At 42.0% G+C, this 27,343-nt stretch overlaps 1 protein-coding gene across 3 annotated transcripts in view; it reads right to left on the reverse strand.

Annotated features, from left to right (window-relative positions):
* UNC5C (unc-5 netrin receptor C) overlaps positions 1-27,343 on the reverse strand; it is a 260,117-nt gene that overhangs the window by 224,658 nt on the left and 8,116 nt on the right. The window contains exon 1 of one of the 3 annotated variants that reach the window (XM_064510505.1): positions 11,059-11,127. The exons of the other annotated variants lie outside the window; for them this stretch is intronic. Coding sequence (XP_064366575.1) covers positions 11,059-11,077 — 19 coding nt within the window. The 5' untranslated portion in view covers positions 11,078-11,127. Of the gene's footprint in view, positions 1-11,058; positions 11,128-27,343 lie in introns of those variants that run through there. 3 annotated transcript variants of the gene reach the window in all.

Genomic DNA, 27,343 nt, shown 5'->3' on the forward strand with positions numbered 1-27,343 from the left:
CGAGCGGGTGGGGAGACGGGGCAGGTTTGGGGGCTGCCTGGACGACTGCGTGGTTTGGGAGCACCGTACCCTCCCACAACGCCAGCTTTCCTTTGCTCTGGCAACAGCTGCCGCAGGGGTAGGACAGGCTGGCGCTGAGGCCGGCGCCTGGGACTAAAAGGCAGGTCCCGGGGCTGCAGCCTCCAAGCACTGCTCTGAGAGTAGCTGCACGGGAGGCTCTTCCAACGCCTGCTGTATGTAACAGCAAAGCTTTTACCGTCTCACACCACGAATTCCCAGCTGCACAGATAGGCAGTAATCCCTGTAACCTTTTCAGCTAACTAAAAACATATTTCATTAATAGAAAATTAAATTATAGCTTGTACTTCTCCTTAAGTGGGCAACAAGGGACTACACAGCACTCGCTCCTTTTCCCCCACCCCCAAATTCGATGAATCGGTTGAGCAGGGGTACCCGCACTCTCAGCTGCTGCTAGTGCCACAGGTGACTGCGCTTTGCCAACCACAAAAAAGTACCCGGAGTTTTGTAGTTGTTGTGGCTATGTTAGTGCTTTAAGGCAATTTCTTTTAGAAAGTTGCAAAACGTATCAAAGAATCTGAAATGAAAAGGAATAACTCCCTGGCCTGAGCTGTTTCTTTGTTTTTCAAAGATCACTAGAAAATCCAGTTGAAATATCTGCCTGGATAGATCCAAAGTGCAACTACAGACAGGACAAAAACAAAAAACGCCCCAGTTATTACTAGCTTTTTCTGAGTTTCTAAAATCTCTGTTTCACTAAGTGTAAGGGGTTGATAATCTTCATTATTAATTGCTATCAAAGCACTGTTTTCAAGGGGGATTTGGTGGAAGCATTAAAATGCTTTAAAAGCTTTAAAATATTTTTCAATATTAAAGCTTCACTAAAGCACTAGCAACACAACTAAATATATTTCAAAGCACTCAGATGCATAAAATAGCATTTTCCTCTCCGAGGAAAGACAGCCCAAGCACCTAAAATTGAAAATTCAAGACCCCAGTAATCCTAAATAAAGGGGGCACCATTTTGGCCAGAGCCTAGTTTTCGGGCAGTTCGTTCAGCGGGACAGGCCGCTAGAGGGCATCCTCACTGCAATTTGCCTGGTGCGCGAGGAATACCTCGGCTCGCCTCCAGCTCTTGGTTCAAGGATATTAGACGATGTTTTGTGAGAAAGAAATCGCTAAGTATTAGTTGGGTTTTATTCACACGGGTACCAGCATTGCTTTTTGTGTTTCTTTTTTCCTCTTTTTTCTCCCTTGAGTGGAAATTCAGTTTGTCAGTCATTCGTATCTGAAGTTTGAAATTGGGCAGATTTTGCTGAAATTTGGATCGCACGACTTTGTAGCAGTCTAACTTAGACAACATCAACAACGACTGACACATCACTGCTTGCAGGAGGATATTAAAACTCCCAGGTATGTTAGCAGAATCAAGTCAGTGTGCCCAAACTCGATGTAATGTACTCTGAGACCAGGCTTAGCATTTTCATAACTCGATTTGCCTCTGCGCTGACAGAGACGTATAGTATTGATATGCAAAGAGGAAAAGTGGTTGTGCTGGTGTCAGGGACAATTACAGTCTCTGCTCCTGCGCCCATTAGCTGAGCGATCTGGAGGTAGTGGAAAGGTTCAGTCCTTCCTGGGGGGCAGAAAGGACATGGATACTCTGCCTGGGGATGTTGATTGAGAAGGACACAAACAGGAGCTAGGGTACTTTTTCAGTGACAGAGAAGTTAATGATTTAGTGATACATACAAGGAAAGCTGCCTTGCCACCTTTGGTAACTGTTTGCATTGCAGATAGTGCCATATGAACTGACCTTGTCAAATTAGCAGAAACCCCGCGCACCGTACAGCAGGCAACTCGCGGGCAAACTCCAGAGGCGAGGTTATCAATAAGTTTACTCTCTGCTTTTTGATGTCAGACTGCTTTTCATCCGCACGGAGCCCAATGTCTAGGAGGTCTCCCCAGGAAGGCGCAGCGCAGCTCCGCTCGTTCCCCCGCCTGGCGCGAGGTCCCAAGAAGCCTGACACTGCCTCTGCAGCACGTAAGAAAACTAAATCCCGCTCCCCTCTTTCTCCTCTGTAAACACAGAGCACAAAAGCAAAATTAACAGGCAAATACGCTGCAGTCACCTTGGTCAGAATCAGCACGAGCAGCCAGAGAAAGGCAGCCGCGGCAGACGGCGGGGGGACCGCAGCGCTGGGGCAGAGGACGGCTTCTGCCCACATCGCTCCTGAGCGGCAAGCACAGCGAAGCGAACACGGAGGTGAAATGCGCTCTCGGAGAGGGTAACGAACGGGCTCAGCTGCAGCATTACAGGCCTCGAGGGACCGGTAATGGGCTGCGGAGACTGTCACCTGCAGGCTACTGCTCGGCTCCAATTTATACTGGCTCCAAGTTTTCACCAGCTGACGACTTGCTGGTGGTCTGTCTGGAATAAGTTGGTGCCCTTTTATCTGCCTTAAACAGTTGCTGTTCTAATTTGTGCCAACTTTTATCATTGTGTCTGGTTTAGGCCTTATCTACCTTGGGAATACATATATATATATATATATTTTTTTTTTTTTTTAAAGCAACACTTCATACCTATCCAGTAACACCAACAACACTGGTGTGGGGAGGACACCTTTTGAAGCAGTCGCATTTAAATTTGCTCAATAAAGCTAATGGTCTGTGTTTTCAGTGGCACAGAGCTCTTGGTGCTGCTATAAGAAAAAGCATGAGAAAGCTTTTGTTCTCACTGTTTAAAAAGAGATGGTTTTGCCTGTGGATGTGTAACGTTACCTATCACACAGTAAAATCCCACATGAGGCAAAGCAGAGCAGCTTTACGAGAAGCATGGCTGAGCATCTCCCCCCCACCTTCCCCAGGGAAAGAAATATAATTTGATATTAACATATCCACAGGGATTTGCAGCTTTTCCATTCAAGTCTTCAACATGAACAATATATTTAATGGTCTTTGTTTTTTTAAACAGACTTCAATGATGCAACCACCCTGTTTTCATTGAAGCTAATGGAGGATCCACCGTTTAGATCAATTAAATTCAGTAAGTCCGGAAATATATACATATTTCTGACCATACCGCTTCCCAGCACCCACTGCACTTCTCTCTGAAATACAGTAATTTATGTAAGATGTCTAAGTAACAAGCTAGAGAGGGACTTAAACGTTTCTCCAGAATACTTTCAATTAATTGCGCTTAACTTACTGGTGTTACTCTAATTTCATTTCAGTGGCATTACACTCGCACGAAACCGAAGCAGCATTGAGGTAAGTCAGGCCCTCAGCACTTTCAAGTCCCATCCTTGCTTCACAAGGGATTAATTAAGGTACCTCAGAAGTCCTGGGTACTCAGAATCTTTTCCTTTTTTTTAACCCTAATTAAAGAAAATCTTTTACTAAAAAGTACAACTTCCTTGATGTGGGTTACTAATATCCTCCCCTCCCCCCCCCCGAAAAAAGTACAGTGTTAAGCATGTAAATCAGATTGAACATTACACATCTAAAGGGAGGTGACAGATGACTATGACTGCCATTAAATGTTTATTGCATCCCTGCCACGTAATGCAATTAGAAGGCAAGAAACAAGTAATGTGTATTGCTCTGGTGGGAGAATGGAGAAATTATTGGATTTTCTCTCTTAACCTATTTATATCTTGCAGTGGGGGCATTATGTAGATTAAGCTAGGGACGCTGCCCCCATCCCGTGTACTAAGTAGTATTTGTCACTCATTGCATTACACGACAGTAATAGCTGTACGAGTCGTGCACGATGCAGCAATATTGAATCAGTGGGAAAGTGGCTCCCCAAGTCTTCTGCTACCAACATGCTCTCTTATTACGTATTCTGAAGTACTCCTCTCAAAGAAGGGGGCAAAATCCCCTAAAAATTACTGACTCTGAGTGTTGATACCTGTGGCCTGGCAACAAGAATAGTAATCAGCCTATGGGATGCGTTGCTTTAATAAAACACCACTGTGCTGCTTTAACAGTGCTTTGTATGCGTGTAGTTCTTCAGCCTCTGTTGAGATTGAAGAGTTCAAAGCTTAATGAACTCAGCTTCACAGTAGCTTTTGGAGGTAGGCAAGTTAAAAAAAATTCCTAATTTTAAAGTGGAGACATGAAGCCATTAGAAGGTACAAGTATAACAACAGATGAATGGCCAAGCGAACAGGATTCAACACACTGTTCTAGCTTTAGCAGTGATCCATGCATTTCATGGTTCAAAAATTACGCCTACTTATCTCTGCAAACTCCAGCTCAGACCCTTTCACTTTCTCATGCGTTTGGTAACACTGAATTTGCAGCCCTGGTTCTGCAGCAGACTCTGTTAGGGCAAAGGAGCGGTTACCCAGCTACGGCTTTAGGTGCATTGCAGCCCCAGGACCACATCCCACTCTACGGTGGTCCGATCTCTGAAGTCTAAAAGGCTTGGTATGGATCTGTCAGCAGGTGGTTTACCCAGAACCTCATTAGTCCTTTGAACATCTGATCTCAAAACTGTCCTGGCAATTTTGCCAGTTCAGGCTTCTCGGTGGATTTCTAGGGTTTCCTGACTCGAATTTAGTGATGGTTGCTAATGGCAAGCTAAGTGGCCAGCTGTGGCTGCTTAACACAACCTCACTTAATTGCTGCCCTATCATCCTTCTCCTCAAGCCCTCGCATCCGTTTGTCCGAGGTAATGGATAGGTAACCCTAGAAACCAACAGCCTTTGTTTGCCCACAGATAGATTTAACGTGGTCAGGAGCAATATGAGCTTCTCTGAAACACCCTACTGAAGCACTTTACCCTGCACAACACCAGTAAAAGTGCATCTTTCCCAGAGGGTTAACTAGGCGTTTGCTACCTGTGCTTGAGCACTGGGCTTAGCCGAGCAGGACCACCAGTGCCTACACATCTCTCTTGACCACGTCTCCTCACTTTAGCTCTGCGTCTGCTTGAGTATGTCCAGGGTTTCTGAAGCCTTCCTTCGTGGTTCTTCGTGCTGCAATAAGCTTCGCTGCTCTGGTTTTGTTCCCTAGAAAACCATGCAATGATTTATCCATCCGCCTGGGCACACGGCAGAAGGCACTGAAAGACTCCTCCTCCTGATGTGATAGCCTGTGTCCTCAACGGACACATGCCAGAGGAAATGACCATGCAAAGCCAGGGCTGCCAACCCAGATTCACAGCATGACCAAAATTAGGGGAGATAGCTCCCTTTACAGATCGGGTAAAGGCAATGTCTGAGCAAGAGTCGAGGCTAACTCTGGAGTGAAAACATACCCTCTGAGTGAAAAGGTTGTTCAGGCCTCATGGCTCTTTCATACCTTGGCTTCTCCACCACCAGCAGTGTAAGAAAGAGAGCCGTGGTGGTAGCTCTGTGGGTTTGGAAGTCTGTCCCTGGGAATAACACTCGCAGCCTGAGTACGTTTACCACACAGCCACCACCTCACATAGACGTGCAGAACCTTGCACAAATCAGTGCAACCATTTTCCCCAAAACCCTGGCAAATGAACCTTTTTCAACTACAGAAAGCCTTACTTTCAGTGCTACCACTCTCTAACCTCCTCATCTTCCTTGGCCCCTCACACAAGGCACTGTGCTGCAGTCCAAGCTGTGACTATCACCCAACAGTTTTGAATGATCTCAAAAAGCGTGTACGGCTCTGCCTTTGGCCATGGGGAATTTGCAGCCCTGCTAGCACTGACCATGGCAGCAACTCACTCGCAGAAGTATTCAAGCTGCTGCTGTGGGTTGATCACTGGCGCGTGGGGTAACTCTTTAAGCTGGTGTCACCCTCTTCAGTATAAAAAGCCAAGCAAAAGAGAAAAGTCTATGCAAAGAAAGTTTCATGTCACTCCACCTTTGTCAACCTGGCTGGCAGCACTGTATTATTTTTCTTGCGGCTGCCATATGCGATATTTCAGGGGGATTAAAGGCACTCCACATTAGTAATAGATCTAGGCCAGCACACAGTGAGAAGTATTTTGAACTCACTGCTTTGCCAGAGGAATTTGAAACCCATGACTAAATTCAACTTCAGTTCAAAATTCTGATTTACACATTAATAAACTAATGAGAGCAAAGAAATTCCATGCCTTCTGCACCTCTCGGAGATTACAATATCATAACCGTAAAGAGCTCCTCTCTTGAAGTTGCCCAATTTACAAGTAAAACCGCAAGTACCCAGAAAAGTCAGAAACATCCTGTGGCATTGCAAGGACTCTGTAGCAATTCAGTTTTCATACCTTTTCCTTTGTCAGACAAAACATTTGAATTGCACTGTCTGATGCCGGGATATATTTTCACAGTGAAAATCCCAGTCCTTCCCACAAAGTTATTTTTATATAGAGCATAGGAATTTAAAGTTTTCTGAGTGACACCTTTTCATGAGAGGGAAAAAAAAACCTACACACCTCTATCAAATCTTTGTAATGTAATGTAATAATGTGATATGATTATTGCTAAAAATAAGAACAATTTATGGTACAAAAATCAATACTAGCAATTTCCACTGCTAGACGTATTACTTTTATGTCCTTTCATGTACAGTACTTCAACTAACTGAAAACTGACAGTCAAAAGGTCTCATACGCACTGCTCAACTTTTCAGGAAGCTTTTCTCAAGCTGCTGTAGGTTGCCCAAATGTAGCCCTCCTGGAAAAGACTGTTATTTGAAGTCAATAGAAGTGCAGTTGCTTATACTAAGGCAGAGGCTGCCCACACAGCAAGGCCCAATGTCCTTTTTCTCATATTTCCTAGAGCTAAACTAATCTGACTGCAGATAACTAATCTGTAAGCTATACAGACAAAGCATATATTTTCTTGAATTAAGACAAAGGAAATTCATTCTGTCTGCCTCTCAAATTTGGGAGAGTAATAGTATTATGAAGGGGCAGTTTTATTACTATATGTAAATCAGGCTTGGAAAGCCAAAAGAGTGGAATAATACTTCATCCCTCCACAGAGCCAGTTGAACACCATTTCCTGAATTGGCAAGTTGGTGCATTCTGATATTTTTTGGCACCGTAAAGCATCTGCAAACCAGTTATGCTATCTGATCATCTTTCTGGTATTTGATAATATAGCACTAACGGCACAAGTGAACAAAAGGCAGCCAGGGAATTATTTGTGAATTATACAATATTGGTATTCAGTAATTAAGCCTTAGAATTAGTTGGAAAAGGAGAATATTAGGCTTCAAAATTGGTCTGCTGAGTACGATATTTGTCTTCAATGTCAAACACATTTATTCAACTGAATAATGCAAGTGTTGAGACTTTATGACTACTGAAAGGCTTGAATATGACTGACTCTAGCTGGAGACTAAAGCATTTACCATACACTCTCAATTGAATCACCAACCCCTTTCATTCCCCAGCATCCAGGCAGGTCTATCTCTGCCAGAATTAAATTACTATTTGTTATATTCGGGAAGATCACGGTTCATATATTCTCATGTAACAAATACCTGTTTCCCTGACACCTTGTTTGAAAGTAGGCTTCTGCGGGTAAGTGTTTACTACATATTTGATCTTGTTTCTTTTGAAGCCACTTTATAAAAACCCCAGCAACTTCGTCAAAACCTCACTAACTTCAAGCTGTTAGACAGTAAATGTTTGTTAGAGACAGATAAAATGGAATAATTCACATCTTACAAAGGAAGTATCCATTAGAGTATAGATTTAGGTGAAAATAAAAGAAATTATGGGCAGCAAAGAGAGGAATTTCATTGCAAAACCGATGCAAGGGACTATAAAACATCTGGAAGATGTTAGTGACTGCACCCGCTGTAATCACAAAGCACGCTATCTCTGCTCGGAGAGCCAACTCTCTTTGACTTAAAGGGGAAAGAAAAAGTCAAGCGAATAGCGAAGGTGTTGCTCAGAGCAAGCTGGCACTCCTAATGTGAGCACTGATAAAATACCGGGGGAGGCTCTGGCTCTGCTGCTTCTGCAGAGGGGAGACAGCCTAAGCTCCCTTCACTTGGGTCCGAGTGTCACCACTGACGGCGACTCCAGACATGCCACACGCGCTCTCGCTCCCAAAGCACTGAGGGCTGCACAGCTTCCACTGCTCATCGGCTCTGCTGAAACCTGGAAGAGGCAGGACCAGCTCTCCTTCTTCTGTGGACACCAACTTGCCCCCTGCTCCCCCTCCCTTGCCCCCTGCTCCCCCTTCAAAGTTTATTTGAAGTCTTTTAGCTTTTACTGCTCAAATTTTTCTTCTCCCTTGGATTTTAAATACTCAGACAACATTTTTCTCCAAGCACTATTGGCAATAACAGGCCATTAGTGCACATCCAGGTAAAATGCCTCAAGTGATGGCGGAAGCAGAACCTGGCGGAAGAGACGCTGAGAGCTCGCGCTGGAGAGCACCCTGACATGTTCCGGTTGCTCTTGTCTCTCCTCCCCTCTGATGTCCTCCCGCACCCTCAGCGGCACAGACTCAAGCAAGCTGCAACCCAGCGCTCCCTGCCCTCTTCTGAGAGGCAGGCTGTGCTGTGCCGCTGAAGGGGAATTTTTATTGAAAAGTAAAAAAGCGCGTGGTGTAGAAGTCCTGTGCAGGGCTCGTTCGCTCGCGGCTTCACGCTGGCAGTCACCGAAGACACGGGGCGAAGTCCGGCCCCGCTGCTGCTAACGGCAGCCTTCCCGCTGCCTTGGTGGGAGCCAGGGTTCGACCCCCGCTGAGTCCTTCCTCCATGGCGTGCCGGGAGCCCCGCTGCACGTACCAGCTTCACTTCACAAAACTTCTCAACTACACCAGGCTACGGATTTCTTTTTAATTTGTTTCATAAAATTCTGCCTTTTATGTGGAGTAGAAGTCAAAGGTGATAACAGAACCGTTCAAATTTATGTTTCCTGAAGCGCAGTAAGGCCGACGCGTATCCCGAAATAACTACGCCAGCTCTGATTGGCTCAGAATAATGGCAGCAAGAAGATGAACTAGGGACGAAAAATGAATTATCATACTCTTCTTTACAAGTTATATATTGCCTCATTTCTTTCCTGGTTTTATTTACAATCTGACCTGATTATTATTCAGCGTTGTTTGTTGTTTGCCAGTATTCACAGAATTATTTCACACAAAATTTTTATGTACAGTTTACTCAAAACTCTTTGTGTTGGCAATATACCATTTTACCCAGCAAGACATACAAGATATTAAAAGCCATTCCTGCTTCCTAGCACTAGAAAACAGTAAATCATAAGTACGCTGCTGACACACATCTGATATGCAATACATTTTTTAATACAAGTTTTTCAGACCAATGATCAATCACACTACAACTCAACAGACTTTAAGGATTCACAAATAGTTTGAATCCTACCTTATCTAGATGCTCAAGAATACTGGAGAGTACAACTGAATGAGTGACAGAAATTAAAACTAGTGACATGCTGACAAATATGTTAATCTGTATTAACACTTCTGTTTGCTCTGGGAGATAAAAAGCATTACAGCTAATGACAGCACGGACCTTATCAAGAACGTCCAGAGAAGCAACGAAACATTTGGATAGCTGTTCGGACAGCTGCTGAAACACAGGCTGCAAAATTTGCCTGGAAACTTCTAAAAACGGGTTGCTGTGTTTTGTTTGTGAGCTAGTGTGTTTGCCCGACTTTCAGGACCAGCAGCAGAGGTGAATCTGCAGCTCTCTTAGGGCTGCCCTTCAAAAGTTGGTGCAGAAACACAGTAAAACAAAATACTGCAATTAAAATCATGCAAATTAACTGAAGCCTTTTAGAAACTTCAGAAAGATTCATACTGAATTCCACAATATTGGAAGGAGTGAGGAGAGTGGGGAGGTGGGGCATGAGGCTAGCATTAATTTTTGAGAATTGTTTCACCTAGTCATAAAAGAAGAAGAAACTGGAAGGAAAGGCTGAGGCTATGCTAGAGTGAACCTACCTTGCTTTAACACATTTGTGCTTTCATTTGGCTTTTGCTTGGGGAATAAAAGGAACAGACAGCTACAGTGTATGTAATTCAAATGAACGAACATGAAACAGAAAGCAAATTCTAGCAACATATGTCTTTTAAAAAAAGGAAGGAAAAAGCACCAGTTTTCAAGGTAATTATGTGTTTTTGATGTTCAAGCCTACATATAAAATAGTTCGCAAAATACACCAAGGTTGTCTGCATCTATTTCTGTAGCCAGAAAAAGAGCAAACCTACCGCAGAACTATTTTGGCAGAGAGATTCAACGTGGCTAGGGCACTGGGCCTCAGGTGTCCGGCCTCCATCTCACCCTTCACTGACACAAGCTTGCCAATGAAGCCTGGTGTATCAGCACACACACATTAAAAATTACTTAAAAGTCGTCTGTATAACAGCACTAAAAAAAATTTTTTTTTGATTTTCTTTCATCCTTTGGTGTTGATGCCAAGAAAACTAGCAAGGACTGAATAGTTAAAACACATTTGCAAATATAACTAACATAATGGTGGCAAGATATTAAGGCAGCCGAACTTGCTGGTATATAACTAGGAAAGCATACCGCTCTCCTCACTGCCAAAAGCTCCCCTCCTGACAGTAAAAGTCTGAAGTTTCAGCTTGTCTGATAGCAGCTTTTAATACTTCACAGTGTAAATTAGTATCAGTTTGGCCCATTGGTCCCCACAACTGACATCCTGACGGTTCTGCTGCATCTTTGCCATACCTTCCTTTGAAACAAGAAAGCTGCACTTGTTAGAAATATTTTTAAATACTTTTGCCCTTATCAATGAAAATGCAGCACTTTTGTAAGCTTAAATAGAATAAACCCAGCTTGTTGGACAGCAAGGCCCAAAGTCTTTACTCATGTAACTGTTAGACCACTGGACTTCAGTGGAAGTCTTGCGGTTAAAGGTTCGATGGGAAATGGGCACTTCATGCACACTATATCATATGCACAACACTGAGAAAACATCACTGTTCACGAAATAACGCTGTGGCATGTACCAATGAACCTTCAGCTCATAGCAGTTATCCAGAATACACCTACCTTTTCTCAGCTTCTCATAATGCCCACATAAGTCGAATGAATACTTTCCAGTGAATGTCAACCTACCATTTTTCCACTGAGGCATGGCTTTAGAGTATGAAAGAAGGTAGGAAGCGTCACTCAGTTTCCAGTCCAGAAAGCTGATGTTGCCCCTATAATTGAGTTTCAATACATTATTAATATGCCATTGACTGACTAATCTAACACTTCAAATAATTCATAGAAAGACAAAGACTGTTACGTAAAACACACAGTATCTCCGCGTCACCAAACGTGGGCTGCTGTAGTAGATATATGATTCCAGTTCTCCAGTTCAAGCATTTACTCTACCATATATAAATTAACTGAACCAGATTTATTTGCAGTATGAAGTACCGCACCGACTGAAGCAGATTTATTGTGTGCCAGACAGACAAAGATTTGAAAACAGCTTTTCAAGACAATGGAAGTATGTGCAATAATCCCAATATCAAAGCAAGATTTAGAGCAGCAAACTATATAATGAAAGGCATTTAAGAACTGAACAAAATCTTAAGTCTTTTTCCTACCCTTTGAAAATGAATGACATTTCTGAATTTAATTCATACCTATGCAAAGGACCTGTACGAAATCTAATCAACACTTAATTCCTACTAGAATGGTTTAAGCACGACATAAGTGGTGCATAAGTCTCTCTTTACCCACTAAAAATACCGTATTTCGAAAGGAGTGAATTGTCCTTAGGACAAATTCAAAAACTGCAATTCCATTTTACCCTATTTTTATCAGCAGTTTAAAACCATCAGTAAGTCTGTCTTGAATTTAGAAGAAAAGTAAGAAAGTCTTGACCATTTTAATCCTAACAATGTTTTCCACAAGGACAGAATAAGAGTTTCTCTGTGCAGAAGTCCTAGTGAGGCTACTTGTCGGGCAGCCAGATGTAGACAGGGCAAGGTAAGGGCAACTCCACCAATCTTCTTCCATTTTGTGCCAGACTTATTACAGCATTTGAAAGAAATAATCTAATATCTGTAAGCTACATAAGTTCCTGATTTGGAAGGAGGGGGGGAAGGAACACACATCTTTCTGTACCAGGCAAAACCAGTAACAAAAAAATTAACCAGCAAAAGACATGACAGGGTTTGGCGGGTTTTTTTGAGACTCTCTGCCTTGGTAATTTTTGAACCATGTACTCAGTGAAGAACAGAGGATAAACTTTACTGGGAAGCCCTACCTCGTTGTGTGCACACTAGCAGCAGAACTATGCCCACACTGCCAAAAGCAAGTCCGGTTCTGCTAGCTACCAGTTCTAGGAGGGACCAACACTGGCTATGCTTGCAGTGAATGACAAGAGCTTAATTGCGGTGCCACCAAGAACAAACTCTCCATGTCTGAGCACCAAAGTGAAGCCATGCGCAGCCCTGAGAGCACCGCCCTCGCTGCAGGGGAGGGATTTTTGTTACGCTCAGCCTTCGCTTTGCACTGTGGAAAGTGCAGGGCTCAGCTGGCCTCCCACAGAAACGTCACGCAGCTTCACAGCAGCGGCACAGAGTGTTACCTGTCATGGTAGTGGCAGTCCAGTGCCTGGGGCAGTTCTCGCCGGATTTGCTTATCGGGGTGTCCTGGGGACTATGAATAATGCGGACCGTATTACACAGAGCTCGTGAAATGCCATGCAGGGGAAAGGAGAGGAAAAGGGGATCCCAGGGGGATGTCCCATGCTCCGTTTGATGCTATGCCAGTGTTCACACAGCCAAGTAGAGGTGAGTTGCACGTGGCCGGCAAGTCAGGGCTGCTTTAAAGGACACCGTAACAGAGCCCCAGTTTGTAGCTAATAATGGTTCGTACAAAGTTGGCTCTTGAGCTCTTGTCCCTCCGTTCCAAAAAGCAAGAGGCTTTTCTGGCCACTTGTCCAAAATATCTCGCCTTCTTGGCTGAAGTTGTGGGGAGTCCATTTTTCTTTATGAAAGGCCAGTCAATTAAGTGAGGTGCTTAGGATGCATCTACCCTGGCTTTAACCCCAGCTTTAGAATTTGTGAGGAATGTGGTTCGTCTCTCAAAGCATATTCAGTACGAGTACTGCTGCGTCTCTGGTAGCACTTCCGTGCACGACATTGCCATTTATGGCAGTTAAAGAAACACTTGTTTGGACCCAAAGTTATATCTCAAAGTAGTAACAAAGATATTCTCAAATTCAGCAGACAGAAACCTCATTTAGCCTGGAGAAGTCACCAGCTCTACTCAAGCCAGAGAAGCTTGGTCTATCAACAGAAAGACAACACCTGACAGCCTTGTAATAACGGGTCATCACTTCTTAACTTCAGTTAAGCAATAAATGCCAAAATACAGGTAAAAGTTTCTGAATGTTAAAGGCTTCCCAGACACCTGGGTACTGCTGGGAGAGCGACCCAGCGAAGTCGGGAGTAAGGTGTGCTCCATCTAGGCAGGTGGGCCAAGGCTTTTGGAAAAGCAATGATTTTGCTTGACTCCACCTCAGGCTGGTTGAAGCCTGGGAACACGATGCCTGCTGAAAGCACCCCAGAAACTGCTTTAGGAGGAGCACCCTTAGTTCAGTAGGTACTCTTGATATTTTTTTCCTTTGCAGTTATGTTACCCCCTTTTCACTGGTCCCTACATCATAAATCAGTGACCTTGGCAATCTGTAAAAGCTAGACAGAGGCTATGCGGCACTGTCTGGGGCAAAGGCCTTGCACTGCTTTTATTCCACTGATAGACACCTCAGCAGCAGTGGGGACAACACTTGGCAGCTGCACTCACGTGCAGCCTGGCAGCCACTGGCACGCACAGGTCAGGCACAGAGAGAGCCACCAGCACCGCAAATGCAGACGTCACCACTCGGCGCCAAACACCTCCTCCGACTGCGGCGCGCTCCTACCTGCATTTGAGGCTACGACGCACCGACAGTTAGGAACAGCTTTGTTTATCTGGATTTCTCCTGACAGCTGGATTTTGTCGGAGCATTTTAGACAGCACCCTCTCTCCTTCCCCCAGCCTTACCGCCGAACCCTTTGCTTACTGCCCACTCCCAGGAGGAGAGCGCAGCTCTGGCTACCTGAGGCATGTCTTCTCCAGCACCGTTTGTGGAGCATAAGACATTATGTTTGCAAAGGACTGATTAATCCCAACTCGATCTCTGTGTTTTGGCTTCCATCCACCTGGCTTTTCATCTCTTTGTCTATCCAGTTATCTACCTCTTACTCTCTTTTTTTCATCATTTTTTGTTACAAAACCGTGAGTGTCCAACTTCTTGGAAATGCCTTGCCTGAAAGTCTCCCCTGAGGTACTGTATATAGTTGCGCTTATTGTCCTTGTATTATTACAGAAGTGGAGTGCCAGGGTTCAAATACTTCTTAGCGTCCTTTAACTCTAAATGCTAGTTTGATGAATAAATAGAAGAGTTCAGTAGCTTAGCTCAAGTGGAAGCTAAATATTAAGAACCACCACAATCTCTTTAATTTTCAAGTTAATAAACCTCCTAATGTATTGACATCTAAAAGCTGCAAGGAAGTCTAACTAAAATGTTCAGTTACAAATAAAATAACCAAGCCCTTATTCTTTGTGTTATTTATACCAGAACGCAAAGGGCAACGTGCAAACATGTCTGTCTGTCCCTACTTTACTCATCTACATCCTGCAATGCATTTTAGATTTATTATGTAGGTAGTCCTGCAGTTTTCTTCCAGTAGCTCAGAAAATTATTTCAGCTTGCTTCGATGGGTTCTCCCACCCAGGGAGATCCAAGCAATGGATTTTCTAGATATGACTTCCAAAGGAGGAAAGAAAGATCATCTAATGTACTGCAGACCTGTCTTCCAGGGCTGACATCATTTTATAAACACCAGAGCCAGAACGATCATTACTCAAAATGCAAACCAGTATTAGAACATGCAATAGTACCTAAAGAATTTAAACCAGAGAATTGACCCATACCCGTCTGATGAATGTAAAGCCTCTAACTGAGAAATGCAGTAATGCCTAGCCCCTAGTTTCATGACAGCTAATAAAACAGCAAGGGCTGACTGAAGACTACTTCTGTATTTTAGGATACATTCCTTTACTATCTAACTTTCTACTGCTCTCAAGGAGACTGGAGCTCCAGAACAGGGTTTTTTTCCTCACTGGCCCATGACCCTGGAAGACAGGGAAGCAATGCCATTCACCCGCTGGCAACAGGCAAGTCCTGACCTGCTGGGTAATGTCTCCTCCGCAACTCCAGACCACTACCACCAGCCCATTCAGTCCTCTTCAAATACACCTGGAGAGACAACTGCCGGACACCAGGGTGAAGCTGGGGCGCTTCTCTGAGCAGCTTTGCATCTCTGAGCATCAGTGCAGCGACACGGCGGGACTCCCAGGTGTGCAGATTGGAAGCATGCAGTGCTGCCACGCAACGCCCTCACATGCAGTCTAGCATAGCCCCCCACCCTAGCATGGCCCCCAGGGCATGCGAGCAGTGTCAGGGCAGTGTAATCTTATCTTAAACGAGGGCGAGCTGCAAGCCATAGCGTAAATGCTCTGGGAAGAATATCCATACAGTGGGAAGAAAATGAGACTCTTGCAGGGGCTGCGAGAAGAGAAAAGCCACAAGAGAGGTGTTTCAGTTCTGCCTCTGCCAGCAGCTCGCCCACCGTCCGATGAGGACGCGCGGTGAAGGCTCAGTAGGCGAGCTGCAGCGAGTCTGGTCGCGAATCAGACTATGGTGTAACAAGTCCGAGTCTGCTACCTACGTCCTCTCTTGCCTTTTGGTGGAAACAAGCATCACCAGCCGTTTTCATACCACAAATTACTTCCATGTTTTCTGTGAGCCCACCAGCGGGGAATTCCAGTGTCTGCTCATTCTCTAACTCTGCCTTCCGCTCCTCTGTTTTCCATCTAAAGATGGAGATAATTCTACTGGCCTGTTTCTGATATGTTTTTTCTTCTGCAGACAAAAATGTACAATATTCACTCAAAGGCTTCTGAGCTTCTGAAGAGTATGATCTGAGTTTTTAATGTGCAAAGGAAACCTTACTTGGGAGGCATTAGTTTTGTATTTCACTGCCAAAATGGCCTTCATTAATTTAAAGGGTGTAAAAAGAAAATATACATAAGAAAACAATGTAGAACGAAATAATACCCTGAAAATTCTTCCCAAATTTTATTATGAGCAGTTTTTAAGATAATTTCTTAATCCAATGTATCATGTTTAATGTTCATCCAAGCTAAATCCATAGATTCATGCAGCTCTTCACATTTCTTTCTCTGTTAGCATAACACACTGGGTCAAGTGTGCTACTGTTTATTTTAACTTTGTAAAATTGATCCCAGCTTCATATTTTTGAGAGAGACTGGTCCATTTTGGTCCATTTCCAGAATAAATCCTGCCTGTTCTTTTAAAGCAGGACAGAATCTTGACATACGACCATTGTGATTGTGGAAGGCATTCCTGGCAAATGCAGTGAGTGATTGACTTCCATGCTTGTTTTCACAGTGATAAATATGTGGTACCATGAGAGGCAGGAAAACAGAATATTCTCCAAAAAATCTCTGTTAAGCACATTTTGGAATTAATGGGGTAGTGCAGATACATCATGCTCTTTTTCTCTCCTAAGAGGTATTTGATTCCATGATATTCACGGATTCTCACATAATTTAAACAACCAAAATGAAACATTGTATTTTCTTTTTTCTGCACAAGTAAAAAGAACAGGCAATCTTGCCAAGGTTAACTATACAATCTTGTTAGGCTTCTATAGATTTCATTAATGCCTCATAAAAGGGAATCAATAAAACTCCTTGCACACCAATATAAAAAATGACCTTCAAGTTACTCCTTAAGATACAAAAAAAGAAATGTAATCAATAGACATCATCGAAACTTCTCTGATGAGATCTCCTGTAACAGGGAGTTTAGATTAATAATTCTTCAGAGAAGTTATGTTCCTGTTCTGAAATCCTTCCTACGGGGCTGTTCCTTAACCTATGAGTAACTTCAGTGGGATAACTCATTTTAGGCCACAACCTTGCAAAGCTGCATGTACACAGGCATGGGATTACTCACACACTGAAACACAAGCACTTGGAAAAGTGGCTTCACACTTCAAAGGTTAACAGGACTGCTCATAAGAGAAAGGGCTTTACAGAACTGTGGCTTTGCTCCCATTTACACTGTAAATTTTCCTTCGACATTTTTCAAGGGGTATGAAACCCCCAAATGCTCAAATTGGCTCCATCAGTTCTTTTTATATCATTTCCAGCTTAGTGCACCCATTGAGTACACCAAAATGGTACCTATCTTAGTAGCGGGAGAGGAGAGTCCCTGCTAAGAAACGGCTCTGCCCCTGCAGCAGCGTTAGGAGTTGAGGAAGGGGCCTGACCCGGGGCCCGTTCACTGAGATCTTCCAGCTACTTCGCGCCAAAGCCCTCGCTCAGACAGCTCCCGGGATCCCACCTTCATCTTGTCTTTTGGTCTGACAGTTTCCTCTTGCATTCAGAGATAATACAGACCTTTGGATAGCTGGTTCAGTGGCTAGATGGATCGAGCCAAAAAATTGTTCTTCTGAGAGTGTGCCCTCACCCCCCAAACACACCCTGCTACAGGATTTTTCAGGTGAATAAAGAATGGCCTCGCATTTGGAAAAAAAAACAAAAACCCAAGAGATAATCTGAAGGCAATATTAATTTTCTGTCCTGTTTTTTTAAAGTAATTTCATTCCTTAATATGCCTTGTAACTACAATATTATAAATAAGTTGCAAAATGAGGCATTTATTCAAAAAAAAAATCCTTAAATCTGCGTGACTTCTCTTTTGGTTTTCAAGGAATTGTTTCTCTGTTCTTCTCAGTTCTTACTCAGCTGCCTTCCAGCCTGATCTGCGGATCCTGAAGTCTGTCCTAAAGCAGTGTTTGTCTCCTCCAGCATCTCTCTGGCATTTCTTTACGGGCACCTGCTGCTGGTAATTACAGGCCTGTCTCCTAACCACTTCCTCTGTTTTATGTCAGGGCAACATTCAGCCCCCTTGATTGCAAACAACTACCAGTAAAAAGACCATTGCACAACCCCTTGCGGTAATTAGGCAGCACAAGTTAGCTTTGTGTACACTGCTTGTCCTAACAAAAAAGGAGCAGTTTCTTTATAATCTTCCTTTTGTTGCCTGAAGTAGCATAATACATAACATGCTGTGGTAACCTTAAGCAGACTGCCTGTGCACATCTGGGTCTGTCTTGTGGTTTAGAAGTAGCTATTAAATATATACTACTCCCCAAAACACATTTTACTTAGTTGGAGGATCAAAATACCTCTTTCCTCCAGCCTTGTATCCCATAAATAAGTTTATTCCCATCCCAAGTTTTCATGCAAGAAAAAAGAATGTTTAGTCTATACCTCGTGTTTATAAACACGTATCTTTGGGAAAAGGAGGATGCTTTGACTTCTTTATTCAGTGCAGTATCTGTCTTACCACCCAGGGAAACAAAAATAAATACTGGAACATATTCAAAACTCTGTTCTCCAGAGAAATATATTTTTTCACTGTTGCTAATTATTATTTGGAGCTGCTAATCTGAAAAGGTCGATTTTTGTTTATTTCAGTTTTTCATTGTTCACTTTGAGAGAAGCTAATGAGCAAAATATAATTTTCTTTTTGTAAATAGATGTCTCAGATGATCAGAAGTGACCGGTCATTGCAATAGCTAGAAAAAACAGACTTGCTGATACAGAAGCCTGCTGAGGATAGTTCATCTCACTCTTTCACCAGAAATACGGTGATTTTTGAGAACAAACAACTGTAGACAGCAAGGGGGCAATGGGAACACACAGCCTTTCCGCTTTAATTATTGGGCTTTGCAGAGGCCTTGCAGTGGTTGGGTGCTGCTTGGCTGCAAAAACTTGTAAAGAAAATTTCATCAAGCTGAACTCTATTTAAAATTAAAAAAACCCCCAAACTAATAGTCATTAAAAAAGCATTTTATCCAAGAATCGTCATCCTAGATTCGTATCTTTTCTTTAGGTCCTTTTAAGTGGGGCGAGATCTTGTAAAGATAGAAACATTTTTTCTCATGGTGAAGAATCTCTTTGTTAACCCTAGGTTTGCTTTCTGATGTACTTCGCTGTATCTGCTCCTTTAGTTCTTGAAGTACACTGAGAGTCATGATAATCTTTCTTTCCAAATGGACGAGATAGAAACCTTTCCCCCCTGAATATAATCTTACAGAAACTTTAACACATTTTGTATCCTCCTGGGGTGCCAACTTGGGGCACTCCTTGAACTCAATGAAGCTGTGCTGCTTTACGCAAAACGAGAGGCCAGAAACAAGAATGTTTTCTGAAGGCCAGCTCTTCCACTTAGGAAGTTCACGTGCCTAAACGTAAGCGGAAGTTTCAAAAATTAGAGTCTACGAGCTCCAACTTATTAAGAACAGATGTGGCTAAGTGGCATACACAATTTACTCATGCAATTAAATAGAGCAATATATATTTGTATGCAAAAATATACCAGCTGGTACCCATTTTCTTGCTAATCAAAACACCTCTGGCCTTCTCAAATTCTAGACCTGCTGCAACTACTTAGTTTGCATACACAAAAATCACCATACCTGGTGGCCCTCAAATCAAGAGAACAGGGGATTACACAAATTCTTACTAATAATTTGTGCTACTACTGAAAGACTCATACACCTAATTAGATAATGGTAGCAGCTGAAAACTGAAGGTCACAATACCTCCTATTAAACCATCTAGCCTTGATAAACAACAGAGCGCAAGTTAGAATAATTACATTTTGAAACCTGGGCTGCTATTAGGTAAGTTCTTTACTCTTGTGGGTAAGTGCATCTTCTCAAATAATATTTCATAGTAATCAACACACTTCACTGGCAACAGTTTTCCACAAGCCTTTACGTTGGGTTTACACGAAGGAAAGACTTAGGCTTACATAAGCCACTTCAGTCTGGAAATTCCTTGTGGGTGGGTAATTATATATATATTATTAATTTCTCAGAGACAGTATCTCAATGCAGCTTGCATATATGCATAACAAAGCAATTTAATATGTTTCGTACACCATGACTCACAAGCAATGATTCACACTTCAATGCAATGTCTCACACAGCAGAAAACAACAAATTGGGACTACAATTTTCCAGAATTAAAGTACTGCCTTCAGGAACCCCTGTAATCTCTCTAGAGACAATGACCAGCAACATATTTATAGTTACAGCTTTGAAAATCGTAGTTTTGCCTTCCTGGGTGCCTGTATTGTGTTGATAGTGACACTTGATATTGATCGCTAGATGATGACACTACATGTTATTAAACTGCTCAAAAGACATTGATATATCTTAAAATAACTGACCATTGAAATGCAAGGGGAAGTTAGATGAACTGTGATCATTAAAGAGAATGATGGTTTTTTAAGGATCACCGTAAGGAGAACATCCCCTGGTGCACACATTTTCTGATACGCACCAGTGATGGTAAACAGGCCAGGTTTTGTATTTATTTTTCAGGTGCCATTTCAGAAAATAAGTAATACAACAGTTCTTACCTTGGACTGTGGGTAAGAGTTAATTTGCCCAAACAAACTAAATTTTAAAATAAGACAAAAAGCAATCAAGAGCATTTTAAGATGAATTTTGAACTTACAGAACATGTGGCAAATACAGTTCCCCACTAGGTGTACTTCCATGGGGCCGCTAAGCTACACTATTCAAAATGAGGAACCTACACAAGAGCAACCAGATTTTCATTCCTTTAATCTATATAGAGAAGAAACAGAACAAGAATTGAGTGTATTAGAAAGTCTTTCTGTTTTTTAGTCAAATAACAGCCGTTCTCATAACTTGGGAGCCAGAAGTGCATGTGCATAATCCCACAAAATTCCAAAATACTGTGTTATCATAACGGCGGAAACCTTGGGAAAATCTTGTTAAAGTCAGACATATCAGTGAGAGAGCTGAGACAGTCAGGACATCCCGGAGGTTTTGCCAGATGTGCCCTTTCGCTTGCATAAATCACTGTGAGCAATCACTTCTCGTTCTTACCACTGACAGGAAATACCGGTGGCAGTTTCGCGTGCCAGTTATGCCACCACTCTTCACTGGTCTCCTACGAAAAAATACTGCTGAGCCACTTAAACTGCATCAAGTTGCATCTGCTGGGAGGAGCCATGGAAGCTGGTGGGGATCCTGGTCGCCCAGTAATTTAATAAATGGACCAGTTGAAATACCCTACAACTTCCAGCTGTCCTTGGCACAGGGGCTTCCTTTGCATGCATACTCAACTCAAGGAGCTGAACACATCAACAGGCCTCACTTGTCCCCTCACTACCTTAGCGTATTGAAAGAGGAGGTAGGGAAGAAAGAAAAGTCTTCTCCTGCAACATTTCCCAACACTACCAACTATTTGATAACAATTTTTGATTTTTTTTTTGTTCTGGGGCAATGCGGTCATAAGCTCAAGAGGATCATGCCTCAGAATGGAGAGCATTCACGATACAGTGGCATATTTTTGGAGACTACTTATGTCTTCACAGTGAATGCAATGGCCAAATTATTTGCCACTTCAGGTCAACTTTAGTAAGAAATCCAAAGACGGAAGAAGGGGTCAAATTCCAAGAAGTGAACATTGTCAAATTTGTCTTTCAAAACGGTACACTGATTACTTTATTTATACAAGGTGAAGAACACTCTGAAGTAAGCAAAAATGCACAACGCTTTGTTTTACACCACTGTTTTTTAAGGTCTTTGTTCGGGGAAGGGAAAAATGACTTGAGGGATGATTATGATTATTTTTCCTGACATTTCAAGGCACAGCAATGAACCGAATAAATTATGCACACAGTCCTAACTCATAGAGACAGTTTTACCAGCCTCACGTAACTCCACATGTTCTATCGTAGACAGGCTATTGGTCTCCTTGCCCTCTCTCTAGTTAAAGACAGACTCAAAGCTTCCCGGAAGGACTGGTCCAGCACATAACCTGGCCTAATAGGTCTCACAGTACTTCCCTACAAACCTGGCTTCTGGTCACCTGAAGTTTTCACAGCCTTCGGGGCCTTGAATTAGCTGCATAAGCAGTTTCTACAAATGCTTTTATGTATATCTTTCAGGCTTTGTACGCAATGTACAGGCATCCAGACAGATAAAAATACTGAAACTTTCAGAAAGACAGAGTATTAGCATTGCAATGCCCTTTCCAATGAAAAATATTCATGACTATATTACAGCAATTGTCCCACTCCAGTGTGAATGGCATCCTTTTGTAAGCCCCAACATAACTCAATTCCGTAATTCTCCTCCAGCTCATGAAAGTGTACATATTTATTTTTTATAATCAAATACAATAATGATTTTTTAATAACTTACAGGAGAAATAGTGGGAAACATATGGGAAAAGTCACTTTTGACCTATGTTTTATCCTTTAAAACCCCAAAGTGGATTCAGTATTAAAATCAAAGCACTCTAAGTATATTGTGAAATATTTACAGCTGTTATTACTGCCTGATTTATGTGTGCCAGAGACCAGATTATTCAGACTGGTTTCACAAGCAATATGTTAGTAAACAGGATTTTGTTTGGTAATTACATTAAACATGTCCATATAAGCTTGGAATTAATTACGAATGGTATTTTACTGTACTTGATAAAAACATTAAGCAGCAAGAACTAATGATGGCAAAAAGGTCTCCTCTCATTTTCAATAAAGCTTTCCATGTGAAAATCTGTCAACATGAAAAAGTTACTGCTTGTAATTAAAACCAGACTTTAGTTCAGTACTATGTTTACATGTTATTTTCCAGAAAGGAAAAAAATGCAATTAAATTACTCTCCTTAAGCCCTGTGGTTCACAAACACATGGTCTGCTCTAGGCACGCTACTCATGTCAGCTCCTTCAGTTTGAGAAGGAAAAAAAAAGAAGTCAGCTTCATGACACAGTCAAGAGTTTTGCACTATTAACACAGTTTAAGAGTTTAAGTGAGCCCTCCAGATGTGTTTGCAGGGTTTTTGCAGTGGTTGTGTCTACCCAAGACAGGCATTTAAGCTCTACACTTGTCAGTACTTGTACAAGGTTTCACTAATGGACTGATAATAGCAACGGGGAGGTGGAGGAGGTTAGAGCAATACTTCACCATACTTGTGAGCATGACAGTGAGTGATTAATTACTCCTCCATTTCCAGCTCTCACAACAGCTTACTAAACAACCCCTTGGACTATCTCCACAATAGCTTCATAGCACAGTATCTCTTTTCAAAGCAGACTTGAAAATGACTTTTCAAAATTAGACCGGTTGCCAAACTGGGTACTAAACAGTGCTCCAGTAGGCCCTAGGACTTCGGGATTAGGAGCTTAGTCTGCTGCTTGGTTTTGAAGATAACAAGTCTGCTCCCACTGTTTTGACAACTCTCGTGCTTCTTTTCATTTTGACGAACATGCGCCATTTTTGCACCAAACTTCTCTACCTTCTTTTTGATACTCCGACATGGGTAGATGCTATTTGCTGTGCGAATGGTTAACTACAGCCTCAGGCCTTAGTGATACAAACGTATCTTGACAAGTTCAAATGCTTTCACACTACTGTAATCAGACATATTCCCTAAATAGCCAGCAAATAGCCTTTTCTCCATGGTAGCCCGATGCTCTGTATGACAAAGTATCTTATACTGACTTCAGTAGAAACTTTTCCTGAACTAGGTCATGATAAACTTAATTATGAAGAACCAAACAGAGAAACACCTCTGTGGTTTTGCTGTTGATTTCAGAAGCCAGTACCCTAAATTTGCCCAAAGGATCCTGAATTAACTTTAATTCACAAACCTGACACCCTTTACTTTTGTTACCAGTTTTATGTTTCTTGTTAATGTAACCAGATGGTACCTTTAGTTTGATTACAATTCTCCCTACTTTAATGTGCACTCTTCATCTTACTACTATCAGATGACATTTGCTTTCCTTAATGTACATAGTTTTAGAAAAATTACAGAAGTGCTATTGCTGCATTACATGAAAAATTCCAATGTACATTTAGCTGACATAGCATCAGCTGCTGTTTAAACTGGGCTTAGCTAATGGACTTTTAATGTCAGCAGGGTTATGTGCAGTTACTGGCTATTAGCAGGAATGGACCCTTTCTATAAAAATCACTTTTCCTCAAGTGTGTTGTTTGAACATTCCTTCCTCTGATTTAGTGACTGTCACCAAATACAAAACAAATGCAAGGACTCTGGAATCTACTGTTATCTTTAAAACCAACTTAACCTTAGCCCAGTCTCTAACGAGCAAAATACGTGTTCTGCATTTGTACTAACGGATACAAAACTTTGAAGACAAAAGACCAAATTTCCCTTGCCTTACTCAAGCGAGTAAATCCCAAGCAATCCAGTGAGACTAATCAGAAAGAAAGCAGTATTTGATCTAGGTACTGTCATCAGTTGTTTTCCCTAAGAGAAAGGATCTTTGCAATGAAACCAAGTACTCATAAAATAAGCTCATCAGTAAAACATAACAGATAAATAGTCCACACAATGTCACTGCATCATTTTAATTCAGTTTTCTTTGTATGATTCCTTACAAATGCAAATGTAAGACTTTCCTCTGGAGACTACAAAATGATAGCAATGCTTACAAAGAAAGTAAACAAAGTAGCACTACTTAAAAAGAGTTGGAAGATTTTATCCTATAGCTGTTTACTACACAAAACAAATATATAACATTTAGCAATAAATAAAGAAAGAAAAATTTACACAGAAATACTACAGGACAAGCAAAGCACAAAAGCTAGCGAGAGCTGAACAACTTTGCCTTTCACAGTGCTCACGAAGGGCATATGGCACTTCCCATCCTAGTGCCAGAACCAGGAGAGTAACCACTTTGACCACCAGCTACCAGCATGTTTTCAAGTAAAGCACTGTATTAAGCTCTTCACAGCAAAGGGCCACTTCACTACATGTCCGAGAAATGGAAAGCCACAAAATTATTCAAATTTTTGAGTGTAAAATAAATAAATAAATAAATTTTCCAGTGCAAAAGGCCAGATCAGTGTCCATGCATCACCTAAGCCTTGCTTTTAGCCTATTGTGTTGACTTAATTATTTTTAAGACAGAAACAGATCCTTGGCTGATGTGTGCTGCCTGTGAAATTTATAGAGCCGTGCTGGTTGCTAGCCATAACTTAGCTTTGTATGCTCTAAGTGTATCCTTGCTTTAAGCACCAGAGACTAAAAAGAGAAAGGAAACCAGTAGTTAATAATGTTTTAACTAACATTTCCAAGTACTGAACTTTCTAGTTATGTAGGAACTAAGAAATTAGGAATTTGCTAAGGCACAGCTATGTAAAATGAGGAAGACAAGGAAAAACGGCACTCATTCTTCTTAGCAGAGCTATGACACGTAACAAGAGTGCTGCATTTTATCTGAGCAAAAGACTGAAAAAGTTACCATCACCTTCAGAAACTGGTGAGGAAGCAGAAAGGAAGCCCCTAGAGCTATGTGTGCGATGTCTGCATGAAAGGAATTTGTAATGGGGATGATGACCGTGCCAAAAACCAGGGCAGCTTTGGGGCCAAAAAGCTTAAAGCATGGAATACTAGCAATTCATGAGCCAATTCAGTAAGAGATTCAGAGAAAGACACGGGGATGAGAGCACATTCTTCACCACTTAATTCTATAGCCCCATCACTTAACTGGGCAGTTAGTTTTCCATAAGATTTTCACATCTACAGTGTCCAAGTCTGATAGGAAAATTTTAGCTCCTCCTAGTTAAAAGGACTAAAATAGGACACCAACACTGACAAAAATTGGGGTGATTTTACTATAATTGTTTTGCCTTAAGAGACACCAAGAATGGAACTGACAGCTCACCTGAGGCCACATCTATTTTCTCAGACATCATTTTTGTCAACGTAAACTGTGACCCTATTTACTTGGACCTGCACTTCTTTAACAGATTAACAGAAATAACTTGCTTGATTTAACTGTCAATAAAAAAAACACAAGTCAGTTCTGCCCTAGTTTTACAGTGAAGGCTAGAACAGAAGGGGTTTCAATGTAGTTTCAGCCGGCTGCAGATAACCCCGAAATTTCAGTCTGGACCCCTCACTGTTACATTTGCTTTAGTTCTGGCTGTTCATCGCTATTCCCAGTGGCTCACCACTGTTATTTGTAAAACTGCAAAGTAATCAGGTTGACACACGAAGTTGTTGCTGATGCTGTACGGAGAGGTGAGAGGAATACACCTGCGCTAACTCAGTGAGCAACTAGCAAACCCAGCAGATAAATTAACAAAAAAAGAAGGTGCATTCAGACTAAGGTGGGGTGCATACCTGTACTCTGGCTTACTCCCAGTAAAACAGAAATAACTCCTTTACCAGCCGCGTAGCTAAATGCAGTGGACGTGAGCATGGAATTAGTCCCACTTACTATTCTGGACTCGCTGCGTCCCAGTTCTTATTCCTCAATTTTGGTATGACTGAACTGCAATTAACCTCATTCAGTGAGACCATACTATTTTCTCTCGATATGTAAACTTTCCAGTATAAACACATACGCTGGAACTGAGTAAGATAAGCCATGGATTTAAACAATAAATAAACACACAAAACATATCATAAGAGTACGGTAATTCATGTTCCAACTATTATTTTAGCAAATTTATGGTAGGAACATAACTCTCAAAGAACCTCTGAACTACGGATAATCCCATGGCGATCACTTTTCATTGCCTCACACGAAACATTCAAGCAACGAAACATCTGTGGGGCTGCTATCAGTTCAAGCAAGTTTCCAAAACAGTTGTGATAGAGTCAACCTCTTTTGACAGATCACTCAAGGCTTAGTTGCACGTTCCCTTGTATCTAGCTGATGAAATTCAAGATTTCTCAAACAATCACATTCAGCACCCGGGGGACCACGAAAAATGCAAGCTTTCCTCTTTCTCAAAGGATACACTGTTAATCCACAGAGCTTAACATTTCAACCTCTCACTCAATATGAGACTGAGAAATAAAGCTACTTTACTTCTCGAAAATAACTAAAAGGGGATCGGTAGGAACTACCTAACAAGAAAATGCTCAGCTGTTGCCCAGCCAGGAAAATCTTTCCAAGCTCCTTAGCATTATAGTTGATAAAGTTGCCTCAACAAGAAATAAAAGGTACTGATTTAATTGCCTAGGCAACCTCATAGGTGTTCTGATTCATAAGGAACAAGGTCCTTTGGAGCATAAGTCGCTTCATTCAGATGAATGAAATAGAGTTGAATAAGTCGTTCCTGAATTGCAGATTAAAAACAAAACAAAAGATCCCAACCCACGGCTCTGATCCTCATTCCACTTACAGCATTACTGCAGTTATTCACTGGATCAGCTGTGGCTCTCTGCA

This window comes from Dromaius novaehollandiae, chromosome 4 (assembly GCF_036370855.1).
Source record: "Dromaius novaehollandiae isolate bDroNov1 chromosome 4, bDroNov1.hap1, whole genome shotgun sequence".
In the NCBI taxonomy this organism is placed as follows: Eukaryota; Metazoa; Chordata; class Aves; order Casuariiformes; family Dromaiidae; genus Dromaius; species Dromaius novaehollandiae.